The 17,629-nt window shown below is 38.6% G+C and overlaps 1 protein-coding gene across 2 annotated transcripts in view; it reads right to left on the reverse strand.

Annotated features, from left to right (window-relative positions):
• Positions 1-17,629, reverse strand: part of grb10b (growth factor receptor-bound protein 10b) — an 88,766-nt gene that overhangs the window by 39,112 nt on the left and 32,025 nt on the right. For both annotated transcript variants that reach the window (XM_088602257.1, XM_088602256.1), the window contains exon 3: positions 10,375-10,468. In XM_088602257.1, coding sequence (XP_088458383.1) covers positions 10,375-10,468 — 94 coding nt within the window. The remainder of the gene's footprint in view (positions 1-10,374; positions 10,469-17,629) is intronic.

Here is a 17,629-nt window from a genome sequence, read left to right on the forward strand (position 1 = left end):
ACAGTGTCAAAGTCCTTAAATAAACTACAAACCCTTATGATTTAAATATGGCAATGATTTTCACCATAGAGTGTTTCTGGACTTCATTAAAAATGCTGTTTGTTATCCCTAGTCTTTGAACTTCAGATAAGACAACAGATTTCCTAAGATATTCAAACACAATAGAAATTGCAAGTGGGATAAATTTGTTGGCACTTTTAAAACAAACTTTTTTTAGGAAAGGAAAATTCAGAGTGAAACAGGCTTTTACACATTTGAGTGTGTTAAAGGAATTACAAACAAAGAAATGAATATTAACAGATACATTCACGGATTTTGTGAAGAGACTATTGATCATCAGATTATCGATCAAGGAATTCAAGTAGAAGCAGTATCTCCAATAAGACATGTATGATTACTCAGCTCATAAAGCAAACATTTTGGCAGTCAGAACTTTGGATGCCAAAAAATTACTACAGCCAATAAAATGTGTTATGCGTGTGTATAAGAATATCATTTTTAGAATGCATCTAGTATGTACAATGTCATGTATTAAAGGGTTTATGCCCCCCTTTTATTTCGTTTCCAAGACAAATCTTCATGGAAGAAATATTGACACCGCAATAACATATTACGCCACAAGATGCTACCAGAAACCTTTTTCTGTAAGCCGCCCTCCTACCATTTGTGTAAACTTTGATACAATCCTATGCCAAAATTTAATGTAACTGCTCATTATAATACAATTCATGAATTCAGATGTGATGAAAACTGATGGAATCTTTATTCTTTACCTCTTAAAACACATGCCTAATACCGGTCTTCACCACATCTTCAGTAAATTCATCTACCTAATCTAATTCCAAGATTTTCTGCAGTCTAAAGCAACTGTAGACTCACAATGGATTCCTGGATGCATTGCACATTGTTTTGAAAGGGTGAACATGCACATCACCAGCATGACAGAAGTTTTGAATGTAAAAAACTACATTTAAGCCCCTGGAAGCAAGAAAACACAGCAGCACCGATTCCAAGTGAGTCTACCCATCCCATCTGCTAGACAACATACAAAAACAGCTTTTTTGTCACGTTTTCGTCTGACTGAACTCCTCCTAAGAAACCTGACCCTCTGCTGCTCTGCAGTTATACTGTATCTCCTTGACTTACATCGCAGCTCATATCTGGAATTGATGATTTCTTGACAAACGCGTCCAATTTTACCCAGACTCAAATGCCAGGCTCCAATACTCAGTCATAGAATTATCGTGTAAACAGGCCTGTCAAATAATGTGTAACCCACACGCTGGAGAGAGCTTAGCAGTCTGATCAATAAAACTTGCCCCCAAAAAGGGAGCAAAGAAAAACTAAAAATCAATATCCCAAATGGTTTTCTAAAATATCAGGAATAAGATAAGGGAAAAGAAAGAACTTCAGAAAATGATTAAATAGGTAGTAGTTAAAAGGAGAATGAAATGAAAAATTAGAAAGCCCAGGAGACTGAAATGTTGGGATGCAGAATATTTTTTTAGTATTACAACAGCAAACAATGTAAAGGATGAAGCAAATGTCCAGACAAAGTCTAAAAAAACAGAAAATGTCTAGATGAAATGTCTCAAAGAAGTGGTATTTCACTCAGGTGTTCACTACGGAAGAATAATTCTGCATGAACACAGAAGAGGCAGGAAGCCCTCGGGTTCAATAACTGCCCAGGGCCTGACTGGACCTTACCAAGTGTCGTTAAGGAAACAATGTTATTCGCAAGTCACTGCTGCAGCTCCTCCCACAGTCGTTCAATAGAGGGGTAGTAACTGCAGATGGGAGAACTGCTAATGCAACGCTCATCAATCAAGAGTGACACAACTGACCCAAGTCACTATAGTAGACCAATAGGTCTGACCTACAGCATGTCACAAGGTTAAAACAAGAGTATTACCACGTCCAGTGCCGTGCAAATCTACTCACCCCCTTCCAGTGTAGTTTCACAAATTAAATGTCAGCAAAAACCGCAAATAAAAATCAAAATTTAGATTGCTTAAGTTTTTGCCCCCACGGTCCATACTTGCTTGAAAGCACACTTGGCAGCAATTATAGCCGCAAATCGATCTGGATAAGTCTCTATCTTTGAACACTTGGAAGGTGCAATTTTCTATCCTTCTTTACACACCTGTTCAACCTCTATCAAGCTGCTTTAGGATCACTGACTATTTTTCGATGTTACACACAAATTCGTTCTTCAGGTCGGGAATTTGACTGGGCCACTCAAAAGCATTCATGTTCCTCTTGACATTCAGAGCGTACTGTCTGGGTAATGTGCACTTACGACTGGAGCCTGACAACTGCAAAAATGTCAAGAAGCTGAAAGAAAAATAAGAAAAGGGCAGTGTGGCACGATCGGCACTGCCGTCTTGCAGCTCACCGGCTTCAGGGTTTGATTCTGGACGAGGACACATTCTGTGTGGAGTCCTGATGTCCTCTCTGCTTGCCTGGGATTTCTTCTGTACATTCCAGTCACAACCCCGCTGTGTTATCTGGCTTTGCTAAACTGTTCCTGTGTGCACCCTGCGAGGGGCTGGTCACCCATCTAGGGTGACAAGTTGCACCTTGTACTTCTGGGAAAGGCTCTGGGATGCCATGATCCTTACCAGGAATAAGTATCTGACAATATACAGAAGCAGAGAAAACTCTGAATGCTGGAATGTTATTCTAATTTGAAGGCTGTATCAATACACATCCCAATGGTGCTCCACAACCTTAAGCAAAGCCGGACAATTACAAAGCCGGGATCTTATATCATTCACAGATAAGTGTTGTATGATCACACACTGACAACTGTGAGCTAATCCTTCTTTAGCCTGTCAAATATGACTAGAGAAGACAGGCAAGATTTAACCTCCATTAAATCTTAAGGAGGTTACCAACCGACGGGTGTAACCACCTAGCAAAGAATATCTGGTTTTAAGCCAGGCATGTTTGGAATATAAATATATCCCTACCTGTGTGATTCTTATCAAATGTCCAGCTTCTTCACTGTAACCCTTAATAATCTCTCTCCACACTGTTGTATGGATTGGCATCATTGACAATGTACGTAGTAGTCTGAACTGCAGAACCTCTTCTCCACTGACTAGAGAGGGTGTACCTTAAAAGACCATTCCAGCAGGCAAGTGAGTTTTCTGCGGCTTGCATTTGCACAACAGGGAAAAAGAGTTCAAATGTGAGCTGACTGATTTAGCAGGTCTTTGCTTCCAAAGAAAAGGTAAATGGCTTAACTTGAAAGACAAGCTTGAGAGGTGAAATGTCTGTGCCAGGAACAGAATATGAACTTTTTTAAAAAGTGGCTGATTCCCAAAGGCTGAAAATGTATTTAAAAGTTATATGTACTCATCAGCAATAAAAAAAAATCAAAATCCACAACAGAAAAACATAAGCAGGGTTGTGCATTCTATACGATAAAGTAGACAATTAAAGTTAAACAATACAAAGGATAACAAAAGCACAATTGGCCTTCTTCAAAAACAGAGTTGTAAAAATTTGTAGCAGTTAATAAAGACACGGTGGCATCCAAATATCAAAGTGGATATTTGCCCCCCCCCCGGCGTTCTTTCTGAAAAATTCAGCACATTTTGAAAGCACAAACTGACTTTATTCTAAAAAAGTACCGGGGAGGAAGGGGGAGGGGATTCTCAAATGAATAATGTAGGTCAAAACAAGCTGAGGACCCATGTTGATGCCATGGTGGATTGTCTGCCCTGCAGAATGGATTTCACTTTGACCAGACAGTGGCAGTCCAGGTGCAGTGGAGACAGGAGCACATACTGTACACCTTGCAGGAAAAGTACAAATAAAGAATGTTGCAAAGCCTGTTTTAATATACAGTAAAACTAAAAGTGAAGCTTTCTTAACTGCAATGTTTAAATGTTAATTGTCTTAAAGGCATGGGAATAGAGTCCTTCAATAAAGGGATATCTACCGATTTTTGCCTTAGGTAGATCTCTTCCACACACAAGTTGCTCAGTTCACTAAACAGTTGGTTTTGCACCAGGAGACCATGGATTCTCTGATGCAAAAACAGGAGGAAGGCATCTCAGCAAAGGTCTCTCTTTAGACAGTTAGGTGAGTTGGCTTTTCTGTTTTCTTGTTGCTTATGTACACTTGTACTTTAATCTGGATCTAGAAATCTTAGGCTGGAAATGGTCCATTCAGGTTTAAAGAATCTTTTAGAAAATGTATAAAGGGAACAGTAGGAGATTAATATCAAAGGTTACAGTTCACTGAACATTTGTAGAATCAAAATACAACATTTTGCTCAGAGAAAGTTAGACATTCAACCACTACTGTTTAGCCTCACAATCTTAACCTCAGGCTTTAGAAAAGATAGTATGACTTGGGTTTTCAAATTATATTCTCTGTGAAAATGTTGGAACGTTGCCTAATGAGGCAGTGCACTTAAATCTCCTCCACACAAACTGCTCTTTGTGTGACATTTGTATCAAGTGCTGTTCTGCTCCTAATGCAATGAAAACTAAAAAAAAATAGACATGCAGAAAGGCAGAAAAGCTACAAAAAACTTGGAGACTGCTTGCTTTCTGAAAGTGAAATGTTCCATGCTAATTGGCATATTTTTGTTAAAAGTGTCACATGTAGCACAAAAACGTCAGAGAGCCTACCCAAAAGCAGACATTAAGTAGCTTAGAGGCAACAAAAGCACTGCAAGGTCTCAGTTCTTAAGAAATGTTGGGTTTCTGTTGAAGTGTCTAAACGCCATCTATAAACATTCCCGACTATCTGATCCCCTCTCTGAGACATGCCCTCCAGCCTGCCAAGCAAAATTCTGTGGTTTGGTCAACACCAGGAATGATGACCACAATTCTGTAGACATCTTGAGTACTTAATCTTCATAATTTTATCCCTCAACCCTACCGAGAATGAAGGTGAACACTACAGCAGTTCTAACAGGGTATTTTAAATTGTGTATTTCAAATAAACCTGTTTCACGCTGACTTTCACACTTGTTATTTGTTCGAGACACCTACTTGCTTCATTTAGTTAAATCTTTAAATCGTAACATCTACTGTATCAAGGCCGTAACAGTCACAGATAAGTGGGGTTTTTAGCTTTCCAGCAATTTGAACCTTCAAATCGGCTTCACTGAAATGAGACTATTTCCATCTTGATGTACTGGACAGAAAACCAGGTTGGATGAATGATCAGATCTACTCATGAATTTTAGTTGTTACATTAAAACATCTCATCATCATGTTGAAATAAAGTATGAGCAATAGTGCAATAGGTTAAATTTATCGCACAACCAAATTCATATTGATCACTAGAACACTTTAAAAGCTTTGCTGTATAATTAAACCACAAAAGAAAAATGTTTAGGATGTAAATGAAGATTTCCATTTAGTGCCTTAGACACTTAAAGCCTACAAATCTTCTGGTACATCGCTTACCATGCAGAGCAGTTGAGAAGTTAAATTCTAGCTATGCCTATCAGTTTTAAATTCTACCTTCCAATCTTTAAGACTTATTCTATGCACTTAAATAATTAAATTCTCTGCAGTAAGTGAATGAAGAGGCCGATTTTGGACCTCTGTACCTCCCAAAGGGTTCACAGACGTGTGTATCTGGTTTTACAAACCAAAAAGAATTAGATCATCCTTGTGTGCTACCTATAGCCCACTGTCTGCCTTTCAATCATTACATCTTGTTAGTAGACAAGACATGTTCCATATGTTTACAGTAATTGACTTCAAGGCTGCAGAGCACAATACTTTAACACTGTCGGCCCTCCTTGGATATCATGTAATTTTCCCATCAGTTGATCGCAGGGGTTTATCAGAGTCAGCATGGAGGATATGCACAAGATCAAAGCCTTTCTTCACAATAAAAGCCGCACTTTAGCTGCTCTTGATAAGAGTTCTATAATCAGGGATCAACAAGAGGGTCACAAATCTATATCTTATATACCTTAATTATTCCAATAGTGCTTTTAAAACAGGTTGTTTCTGACGCACAGAACTACACAAATAAAAAAAAGTCTAAACCAGTAAGCGGATCAAGTCAGTCATCTATCAGCACTGAATATTTAGAGCTCAGCTGCAATGAAAACAGCAGTCTTCTTCCAGACCCATGGCTGGAAACCACTTATCTCACCTGCCAGGTTGCGCAGTGGGAGAGCCTATCCCACTTACAGTACAGGACAAAGCAGGAATATTAACCATGCACATCAGCACATCAGAACCTAGTCCATCAATGTTGTGGAAGAACTAAATCTTCAATTGGAGATAATATAGCGGATGACGAAAGGAAAGACGGAATGATAAAGGTGAAGTTCTTAATCTTGCTTTTTAACAAAAGTAGCGCTGCTCCTACTCGTGTTTAGTTCAACACCCAGGGGCGCAGCAAGCAACAAGCATCTTGGTGGAGTGTGCCCACCTTGTTGCTTAGGCAGGAGACAAGGCAGTGGGGAAATCGTGGTCTCTGTGTTCTTTGAGCTACTTTGCCAGGAGCCATGTCACCCTGCAACACACATCTGGCAACCCACTGGACCTCAGCAGGTGTGAGCCTGATTAGTACCTGGATGGGAGAACTAAGGTTGCTGCTGGAAGAGGTGTTAGTGGGGTCAGCAGGGGGTGCTCACCCTGTGGTCTATGTGGGTCCTAATGCCCCAGTATAGTGACGGGGACACTATACTGTAAAAAGGCATCGTCCTTCGGATGAGACATAAAACTGAGGTCCTGACTCTCTGTGGTCATTATAATCCCAGGATGTTTCTCAAAAGGAGTAAGGGTGTAACCCCGGCATCCTGGCCAAATTTCCCATTGGCCTTTACCAAGCATGGACTCCTAAAAATCCCCATCTCTGAACTCTGCTCTCCTCCCTACTGATATCTGATGTGTGGTGAGCGTTCTGGCGCACTATGGCTGCCGTCGCATCATCCAGGTGGATGCTACACATTGGTGGTGGTGGAGGGGAGTCCCCATTACCTGTAAAGCGCTTTGAGTGGAGTGTCCAGAAAAGCGCTATTTAAGTGTATGGAATTATTACTGTTCATCTTATTCTTAAAAAAAACTACAGAAAATTGTTGACTAAGAATCAGCTCCAAATCTAAATAAGGAAACAATGATTACAATGATTTGTAATTTTACTTTTAAGTTTTTAAAAATGGCATTTAAAAGGCTCAGAGTACAAGACCGCATGTAGCCATGGGTACATTACGCATGCATTTTCCACACTGCTCACTACCCACTTCTAACAGTCTTCCCTTCATATTTTACATGAAATTCAAACATTTAGATTCAAAATGACTTGGTACAAATGCTATTTGTATGTTATTCATGAACTAAGAACTAAATTCTTCATATTTTTTATTTGTGGGGCATTATTCAGGAACACCCGTAAATTGAGACTACAGACCTGCTACAGACCACAAAAAACATCAACACTTTAACCAATTAAGTGCATTCCACATTAACTTTAAGAGACATTGTGAAGCCTCTCTGCAAAGTATACTTCCAGTCTTCACATTATGACAGTCATTTCATAGTCATGGAAATTTTAACAAAAGAAATGAATGTAGCAGAGTTAAAAATATCCGAGACAAAGCAAAAAAAAAACATGAACTATGTGCTATTTTCCTTGATTTATTTCTCTTGAACACATGAGTTGCTAAGTAATACATTTCCAACAGTGGAGTTTAAAAAAGTGAGGTCAGCCACAATCAAAACAAAGCACTCTGCACTTTCAATGATCCCATTCCTTCCTGTACTCCTTGTTGATGTAAAGGGCCTATAAAGTTGTCCTTCCCCATACACACTCACAGCCCAGAGTGATTTGCCAAAGAAAGCTTAAATCATCAGTAACGAAGCTGCTTGGGAACTTTGCTAAAAGTTTCAAGCAGTATTCAGATTGTTTGCTACAAGACAAGAGATACTACTGGAATTTCTACTAAACAAAGCACAACCTATACCATACATATTCTGCAGCAGTCCAATACACTGAACTGAAAGGGTTCTGCATGGCTTGCTTCAGGAAACAAAAGGGGATAAAGAATTAATTAAAAAATGATACTGAAACACTCACATTAAACATCCTAGACTGCAATGAACGCTGGCCCTCAAAGTAAACACACCTACTGACTAGAACACCAAGCAGGGTCACTCATACTCAGGAAGTGATTCACTGGGCTGTACTCGGTTTTCCAAACATTTGTGTTCAATATGCAAACTGTTATTCTAGCGGCAAAGACTTCAGAGGGAAAAAATAGTTTCTGCTTTATTTTATTTGATTAGAAACACTTTCTATTGTCTAAAGTCTGACTCAGGAACACAAGAAAACTTTCCACTTACTCAATGGAGCACATCAAATGCATTATAACAAAAGAAAAGAGCACTAGAGCACTTCATATGGAAAGTTCTGATTTAAACCAAGATATATTAAATGACTGGAAGCATAGAAGGTCATGCAGTGTGTCCCCATGTGAGGACTACAGATACCACAAAAAAACTATAGGTAAACATACACAGTGGCTGGACAAAACGGTTAGAAAATGAATGGAACAACAATTCCTGGAATTAATGTACTGAACTCAAAGTAACAGCAAAGACAAGGCATGGCTACCAATCTCCATTATTCTTAATGTGAAGATGTAACAACACTAGTTTCCCACAAATAAGATTCACTGTCGCTACTAGAACTATTGGATGTCATTACACAAGTGTTACAATTGTTTTCACTTAAAGCAGTCAACCTATAATTAAAACTATGGACATAAGATAAAAACTAAGTAACAAATAACCATGAATGCACTGGGAATTATTCTGAAAGCACTGAGATGATTGCTTTTAAAAACTCTATATTACGATTCAGTATATGAAATTGAAAGTGAAAAAGGTTTAATCACAGTATTTAACAAGTGGATGGGATTTTGTTAAAAGGGAAATCAAATGAGAAATGATCTTTAGACAGATTGTTTATTTGGCAAAGTATCCTTAAAAGGTCTCTAACAAAATTAAAGTAATAGTACAAAGCTAGTATCTCAAACCACTTGGTTTCCCATCTGGTAACCAGGAAGGCACATGACGGCAATATGGCACCCAGATTTACACCTCTGTGTTGGCAGCTCCATAAACACATGTTGTAAATCACTACCCGCAGCATACCTGCAAGCCCTCAAGACAGTGGGCACATTTTATCTTCTACAACAGGAGGACACTTTTTAATTGACATTAAGGATCACATAGAGACGAGTACAGAATATTTATTAATACATATGAACGGAATTCATTCTGCAGTGTGGCATTTTAACTATACCATTTATCACAAATGCACCCAACAATGACTAACTCTCTGTGGTACTTCTAGTTAATATCTGATAACTAGGACTTTCCCTGCTCCCGTAATTTAAATAGTAGGCACCGCCATGAAGCGTTTCATATTGCTCCTTCAAAAAATTGAAAAATTAAAACGTAATTTCTGCTCCATTAATTTCCATGACAGCCCCAAGCTTTCTCATACATTTCCAGACATTTCAGAAAACTTTAAGCCTTACCTCCCATGCTGGGGCAATATTGTATAAAAATCTCATGCTCCGATTATTATGGATGGATGTTTTATGGTACAATTAGATTGAAAGCTTAATTATAATGGCACCCTGTGTCTTTACAAAATCAATCCTTTGAACTGCAGAAATGTTTACTGTGGAAGAGCACTGTATATTCCAGTTGGCACTTAATGAGCAAGTCTACCGCCTTAAAACCCTCCCCATACCCATTCATTTCCTCTACCCTTCTTGATCAGCACAGAACAAACAAATTAGTTATCTCGGACTTGCATACACGCTGCACATTTCGCACAGCAGGAAGGTAATCCAGAACTTAATTCATTAAAAAAAATGTTACCATAGTTACGACACAGGCGACAATCTTTACAGTTCAGTACTGCTTCTGAACACCACTGTAAGATGAAAATTGAATCAATATAACTGAGATCAATTCTGCTTAAGTTGCTGACAACTACAAAATGCATTATAAAGACATTTTGGGAGTTATTTTTGGGAGAAACTGCAGAAGTCACGTTCCTCACTAAATTACATCATGTGATGTTACAGAATTTGGCCGACAATTATAAGCCTATTTTTCTCCGTTGTGGCTATAGTAAAAGCTGTAAAAAAAACTTTCATTTCCTCTATTCTGTACCGAAGATATCTCCCTAGACCCTGAAAATTGAATAAAAATGTGTATTCTTGTGGTATGAGAATAGATTTTACACTAAAAGAGTTAGACCTTTAAGAGAAAAAACACATTGTTAAATTAAACAACAAGTTGAATCTATTTAAAACACTAAACAAAATTAAGGTAACAAAACCTAGAGTGCTGTGTACGAGATTCTCACCTTGATTGTTAGGAGAGTTCCGATTAGGCGATTGCTGGAAACTTGGTCCAATCAGTTCTGCTGGCCTGTGAGTAGCAGCCCGATCTACATTATCCTACAAGAACAAAAGACAACAGAACAAGAACGTAAATAATCACAAAAACCCAAAGATCTGTTAAGTAGCCGTCAGGTATTTTATAAAGTTTTAATGGATCACGAGTTCCTAAGAGCAAGGACCAACTGGAAACGAGTTATGTACGGTTAGCTGAGCAGTTCACTCCTCTCTGCTTAAACATCTGCCACTTGTCAAGTACATGCAAGTACCTTTTGAATCAGGACTGTCAATATCCTCTGCCTGACAAGAAGGCACAGCTATGTCCTTTGTAACAGCCAAAATGAGATGACCCAAAGATGTGGATCTTTGAGGGTAGATATTACTTAGTAGCTTCACTCTTGTGGTACCTTGTGTTGTACAACTGGCTCTTTCAAATCACTGTCTGGGTAAAAAGAAAAATGTTGATTCCACAGTTTAAAGCAGTTTTAATGGAAAAAAAATGTTAATATACTAATGTAAAGAGTGTATTAAGTATAGACTTAAAGTGACAAATGTAGTTTTTAAAGGCTTCCTGAGAAATGATAGTAGTATTTGAATAAGTATTTAATTTTTTTGTTGAACTTCAATTTAAAATGTTGTCCTCAATATCTGGTATAAGGACAATAGCCTAAGCTCTTTTTTGTTCTTTACAGGGGCTTATAGCACTACATTTGATATCTTGTCTTTGTTTTAGTTTTCCTTTGTCATATGTATTTTAATTTGAATAAATTGTATAAAATTAAGAATTCCAAAATATTACAAGTCTGAAATGTATATCAAGGACTTTATTCGCTGAAAGTGTACATATTTAAGAGCATTCCAGTTAACCTTTCATAACTAAGCTCTGCTCACCTGACCAGAGGTATTACTAGATTTCAAGCAGAAAAAGGTTTTTGCGATATACTTGTCCAATCATTTATGCATATAAAACGATCAATGAGGGTAAAATTACAACTTCTCTAAAAAAAAAAGGATACTGTTTCAGGTTCTGATGTAGTGTTTCCAAAATCTATAAAGTTTTAATACCATAATTAAACCAGGTCATTCCAATTAAGAAATGACAATGAAGAGCTCTAGCAACAGTCCAGGATCAAACCTCTCTCAGATGCAGAAGGGAGATAAAATCTGAAAACAGGAACGGACATCCAGAGTGTTGGGAGGGGATCATGCAGTGAAGAAATATGAAGGACTGGCTGGCGGCTTTCCTACAGATTGATAGTGCTTGATCAGCTGACTCGCTTTCAGAAGAAATGGAGCCTCACACATGTAAATCCATGAGCGCATCATTAAATAGTTCTCTCGTCCTCATTTGCCCCTCCGGTTATGGGGAGGGAGGGAGTGGGGGGGTCAAGTATTTTTCAGACAAACGCGAAGCTGCTCATAAAAGCGCAGACAAATTAAATCATATCTGAAATGCTTATCTTTGTTCGGGGACAAAGTACAAAATAAAATCAACATAATTGTGTCACACCGTGATGCACGCACTCTCCAGACATGATTGACGAGAGCTTAATTGAACAACTACAAATGAACGTTTGAAGGAATTTTCAGCAGCATTCCTTGAAAGCTTTTCCATGTCGCTGCTATTTTCATATTCGAAGGCTCTTTACAAACGGTTCACCCAAAACAAATGAGCACCATCAAGCCTAAGCCAAAAAAAGTGCACCTCAGTTTTAAAGAATTGATTTTAAAGACTGAATGGACAAAAGGGAGAGGGGAAATCTAAAGCAATACATTTTTCATGCAGTTCTGCATGTTATTTAAAATATTTATTCCAAAGCGTAGGATTAGGGTTCTCCCATTTCTAGAAAGCAAAATGCGATTTAGGAAACTACAGCATCATGAATTTATTTTAGATTTTTCTTTGTATGATGACTGCTAGCATCAGTATGTAAAAACGAGGAGACGGCAGTGAAGTAAAGGGAGATGCGCTCTGGAGAAGGGTAAACAAAACAAGTATAGGCAAATCTACACCTTTCTCCAATCTGAAGACAAATCAGGTGATCTAAAAAAAAAACATTGCACTGTACTTCATCCTGAGTCAGTGAAAGACTGACAGAATCCCAGCAGAGCTCTTCACCACAAACTGCACCACTTCCCAGCTTCAGCCATCTCCCCCGCGCCAGTCGTTTGCCCCTCTAGGTTTCGGGGAGGTGAAGTGAAATCTGCTGCCGGCTCTGTACCCCAACATTGCTCTCGTATTCTTTAGATTCCAACCCACCGACCAGCACTCGCACTCCTCAACCTAGAATCGCAATGATTCAAGATGACCACCACCAGAGAAGGCATAGACACTAAATAGCAGATCTGTAGCATTAATGCAGAGATGAACACAAACACAACACAACCCATTGTACCTGCCATTAAGCACAGACAATCTTTCGCACACGGTTACTGCACTATTTACAGACGTTGCATGTCTGAGCGTGTGTTTTTACGGAATATGTGCTGAAGGCTTCCTTATTCCTTCCTCCACGTTCCGTTTGTTAGCAGGGTTCTGCGTGACCCGACACTGGAACCCGAGGAGTAGAGCATGCGTGTACTGTGCATATCCATCCCATGGGAATTCAACATCACAGTACAATGAAGTATGTTTTAAAAACCCATGAAAGGTGGTGAAATATTTGAATGCAAAAATTAAACAATTTTTCTGCCATTTTTGAAATGGCAAATCTGCCTTATAACCAATACGTGCGTTTGAGCTAATGCAGTGGTTTGAGAGACGTTATTGTCCACAAAGCACGAAAAACAAGAATGAAAAGGCCCACGCAAAGCATTGCATCTTTGAAATGTTGTTTCAGATTATTTGTAGATGCGTCATCTTCAAAGTCATGATGCACCATAATGTGCATCTATATGCATATTTGCAATTTACATTCTCATATAAACTAAACCAGAGAGCACATTTACAGACAAATTAGATTGGTGGGAATAAGAAGTTCCAGGAATACCATCTGCTCATCTCTTTCTATTATTTTATCAAATACAGATGTATAGCAGACAAAAATAGAAATGATTCACATTACCGGAAAAGAATTACATAGCACTCTGTATAGGAAAAATGCCCATCAAAGTGATGGTTCATATTGTAGTTATAACCTTGACAGATAAAAGGTACTGTATGCTATCAACTTGTATTGAAGCACTTTATAGCAACAATCTACAAATATAGATTAATTTAGTAATTTTGATATCCATCTAAATATGTAAAAAATTAGCAAATAAAATGTATTTTTCTTATGGATGGCTTTGGTGCCAACAGCACATGATGGAGAATCCCAGTCCTCCAGAAAAGGAACCAACACAATCCAATCCACTCCAGCAGAGCTCAAGTGTATTGCTCATGAATTTCCAGACATTTCCCCCATTTCAGCTCCGAGATAACTTTGTTTACGGCCCTCTTTATGCTTGAATACTGTTTTTCTGCAATCTTCCTTTCCACCTCTTTCTAAAGCACTTCTGCCCCAAGCTACTAGTTAATTATGCTGAACCCTATTCTTTAACACTTTATATAGTGCTTCCTTTCTCCTTATATTCTTAATTTATTGAATCATTTAAGTCACTGTCTACTGATCTACTTACATGTGGGCTTCAATCAGAATTTTCTTATCCCGGCACCGTTCATCTTTGAATTTAGAACATGAGTGGGGAGCTCTCCCTACCCTGGGGAGCTGGAGTGTCTAAAAGCTTCCTAGGTATTGTTAAAGCAACTGCAGTTATAGAGGTGAGAGAAGCTGTTCAATGGGTTCAGTTCAGTCAGTAACCAGCTAATTCAGCTCGTTCTTAGAATGGGAATGTGCAGACACCAGACCTTCGAGACCAGAACTTGACAGGAAATCTCGCTTACACATACTCATGAAAAGAATCATCACAATTAAAGTCAATACATATTGCTTCTGACACAGAGTGTATATTGCAGAGAAAAACAAATGTTATTTTAATCATCACAAACATTTTCACAATTTCTTCTGTTCCAAACATAAGTGAAACTCTGGGACCGATTTCCGCTGATGCCACAAAGCTGTCATTCAGTTACTACTCCCTAAGCACTGAGGAAAATAACCTAATTGCATAAATCAGGATGACTTCCCCCACAATGAAAAAGAAAGCTCTGTTGTATATTAACCTGACCATCATCTCTGGCTCCAACTACAACTGTAATTTAATCCAAACCAAAGTCACCACAAGACGATAACGTCTTGTGCAAACCGAAAATGTAAGTAACAGTTTTTCATGAGGACTCCTTAATTATACAGAGCTTATGCTCATCATATTTTAAAATTCCACAAAACAAAAAGCAAAACATTGCTATTTAAGAAAATTAAATGTAACTACCTTGACCAAACCATTCCCACAGCTAATGCAATGAATTATCTAAAGGTCAAACAGTGCACAGCATACTGCATAGTTTTACATAATATTATACTGCCCCTATAGAAAATTAATCAATGTAAAACTGATTAAAGAGCAAATATGCACTATGAAGTATCAGATTCCCCCACTTAATCACTTATTTTTTCAGTTGACAGATTATTTGAATCAACGGCTTTGAGGAGAAATATGCTGTGCATTCATCAAAAATGAATGCCTCAAAGAAATCTGCACACATTGTTCTGATTTCATCCCCTACACTCACTTCATTACTAAAAATATGGGATGAACATTATAAGGGCTGTGCTTACCCGTTTTAAGGTTTAAAAAGCTGAAAGGAAGAACACATAATAAGAAAGAAATTGGCAACACTTTTATACCCCAAATTTCTTCCCTGCTGTTGTACATTTAAAATCAGATAGGCACTGTCCTTTTATACACAACACATTTGACTCAGCACTTGAAATGCTTCTAATTTAAAGCACTTATTCCAAACTTGTCACATGGCTGCAAAAGAATCAAACCACATTTTCAATTTCTCATTTCTCAGAAATCCTAGAACACAGACCTGAACTTCCAGGAACAGGAACCACATGCTGCCAGAACTCACCACTTGATTCACTCCGAAAACATCTATAAAACCAAACACTAAAATTTACAACCTTGGGAATACTGATCTGTTTCATAGCACATGAAGTAATGGTTATCACAGCGCAGAATCAACACAAATGTTTCTAATGATAAACCCACATTTCTACAAGTGTTGCATTAATGAACAGTATATAAGTAGTCCAAAATGCAATGAACAGGAAATGTAATAAGCACTTTAGCTCTATTAAATAGTGAAATGCTGTATTTACAATGTTTAAAACTACTGCAATCTAGACTAAAAATGCAATAGAATGTGAAGAAAATTAGCAAGAATTCTGTTAATCACCCCCCTGAATTCCCAGTTCTTGCGTTTGGCTGAGTGAGCAGAACTGGAACCAGGAAAGAAACCCTGGGGGAACACGACAGAATATCCCACCGACCCCACCCTTCATGGCAGTGCAACCTGGGAGGAACCTGGAGCACCCAGAGAAAACCCACATGAACACAGGAAGGGGGGGCATGACAAGACCATGCTTATTCACTTGACAACAGCTCACTGATATAGGGACTACAGCTAGCCACTTATTGAAGGATCAATAAGTATGAACAACACAGGGTCAAATTGAGAAACACAGGAAACTGAAATAGGGCCATGCAGTAATGCACTCGTATTAAAGAGACTTCGTTCCTTAGCTGGAGGTCATGTGACCAACAGTGGTCCATGATTAAAATGCCTGTTACTGGCCCCCTATTCATTAAAATATTTAAATATTATTGCTCAGCATAGTTTATATTTTGATATTCTAATAAGGCTTACTCAGTCTGTGGCTTAAGAAAAGCTGGAAGAACCAGATCCCACTGTTGCTCATCTAAGAAGCAGCAAACAATCCGATTCTCCTGAACAGGTTAGAGACTGATCTGAGAGAGCAAATCCAGCATGTAAAAAAAAATGCTGACCTTTCAACTTGCAGCAATGGTCAATATCTTTAATGTTTAGATGCTAAAAATTGAGGAAATAGCTTCTAAACCGTACTTTTTCAAGGTAAGAAAATGGACACAAAGATCTGTATAGTTACACAAACCTCGACAACTTTAGGCACAAAGTAATTGAGCCAGAAGAGAGCTCAAAACTAAAATTAGAAGACCTTCCTAATCTCCATAACCACAAACATCTAACAGGCAGCTTGCTTTTATCTTTTCCAATGTTGCAATGACAACCTGATTCACAACCTATTAGATACGTCATTAACATGGGGGTCACTTGTTCTGCCAATTTGCAAATGGTTTCTTGTTTTGACTTGCAAGATTTCCCTACAGACATGGAGATTTCTTTCCAGTTGCTATTACATGCAATAAAATGCAGTGGAGAATGGTAATGCTACACAACAAGTCTGTATGTTGTGAATGAATAGCCTTGGGAAGATGATCCACAGGGGTTGCCAGTCTGAGGCAGCACAGGCACACTGACTGGGACACTAGAAGAATTGACTGAGTGTTTCGCTATTCCATGACCGTTTATTCATGCACTGCATGAAAGCCCGGGGCTGTGGATTTTAAAACAAAGCATCTTTATTCTTAGATCTCTCTCTCTCATCTCATCACATACTTGAGAACAAGCTACAACTGGAAAGATGGAACATAAATGAGTAATTCAGGCATCAATCACTCGCTTGGTCAACGGTGTTAAGGTTTCAGTTTTACTGCAGTGTAATTCATTTACATACTGCAATATAAATTTCTGACAAGTCCATAAATCTAGGGAACTCAAGTTTTTATAAAAGGCAGCACGTCCAGCAGCCCAGTGAAGACGGTCAGGAGCTGGTGAGCTTCCCTTGGTGTGCCATGGCAACGGTCCATGGTACACACTCCAAGGCTACTCTGGACACAGGCCCAGAGTCCCCATAACATTTGCTAAAGTTATATAACTCAACAAAGGGGGTGTTTTTTATTGAAATTCCAAAAAAGAAAAACTTCGGAATCTTTAATTCCTGGTTTAGGATTCACAAGAACTTGGTCGGTTTCTACTGCAGGAAATGGAAGCAAGACCTCTCGCCAAATCGACCGCACTGCTCCCTGGGACAGGCAGGACGACCAGTCCTAACCCACAGGGCATTCCTCGGCACAGCGAGACACTGAGGTCTGAAGCATGACAGGAGTGATTGATATTTCTCTTTTTGCACGATTACATGTGGAAACAAACTTGGAAAAAAAAATGAATCC

This window comes from Lepisosteus platostomus, chromosome 12, assembly GCF_059453375.1.
Source record: "Lepisosteus platostomus isolate fLepPlt1 chromosome 12, fLepPlt1.hap1, whole genome shotgun sequence".
Classification (NCBI taxonomy): Eukaryota; Metazoa; Chordata; class Actinopteri; order Semionotiformes; family Lepisosteidae; genus Lepisosteus; species Lepisosteus platostomus.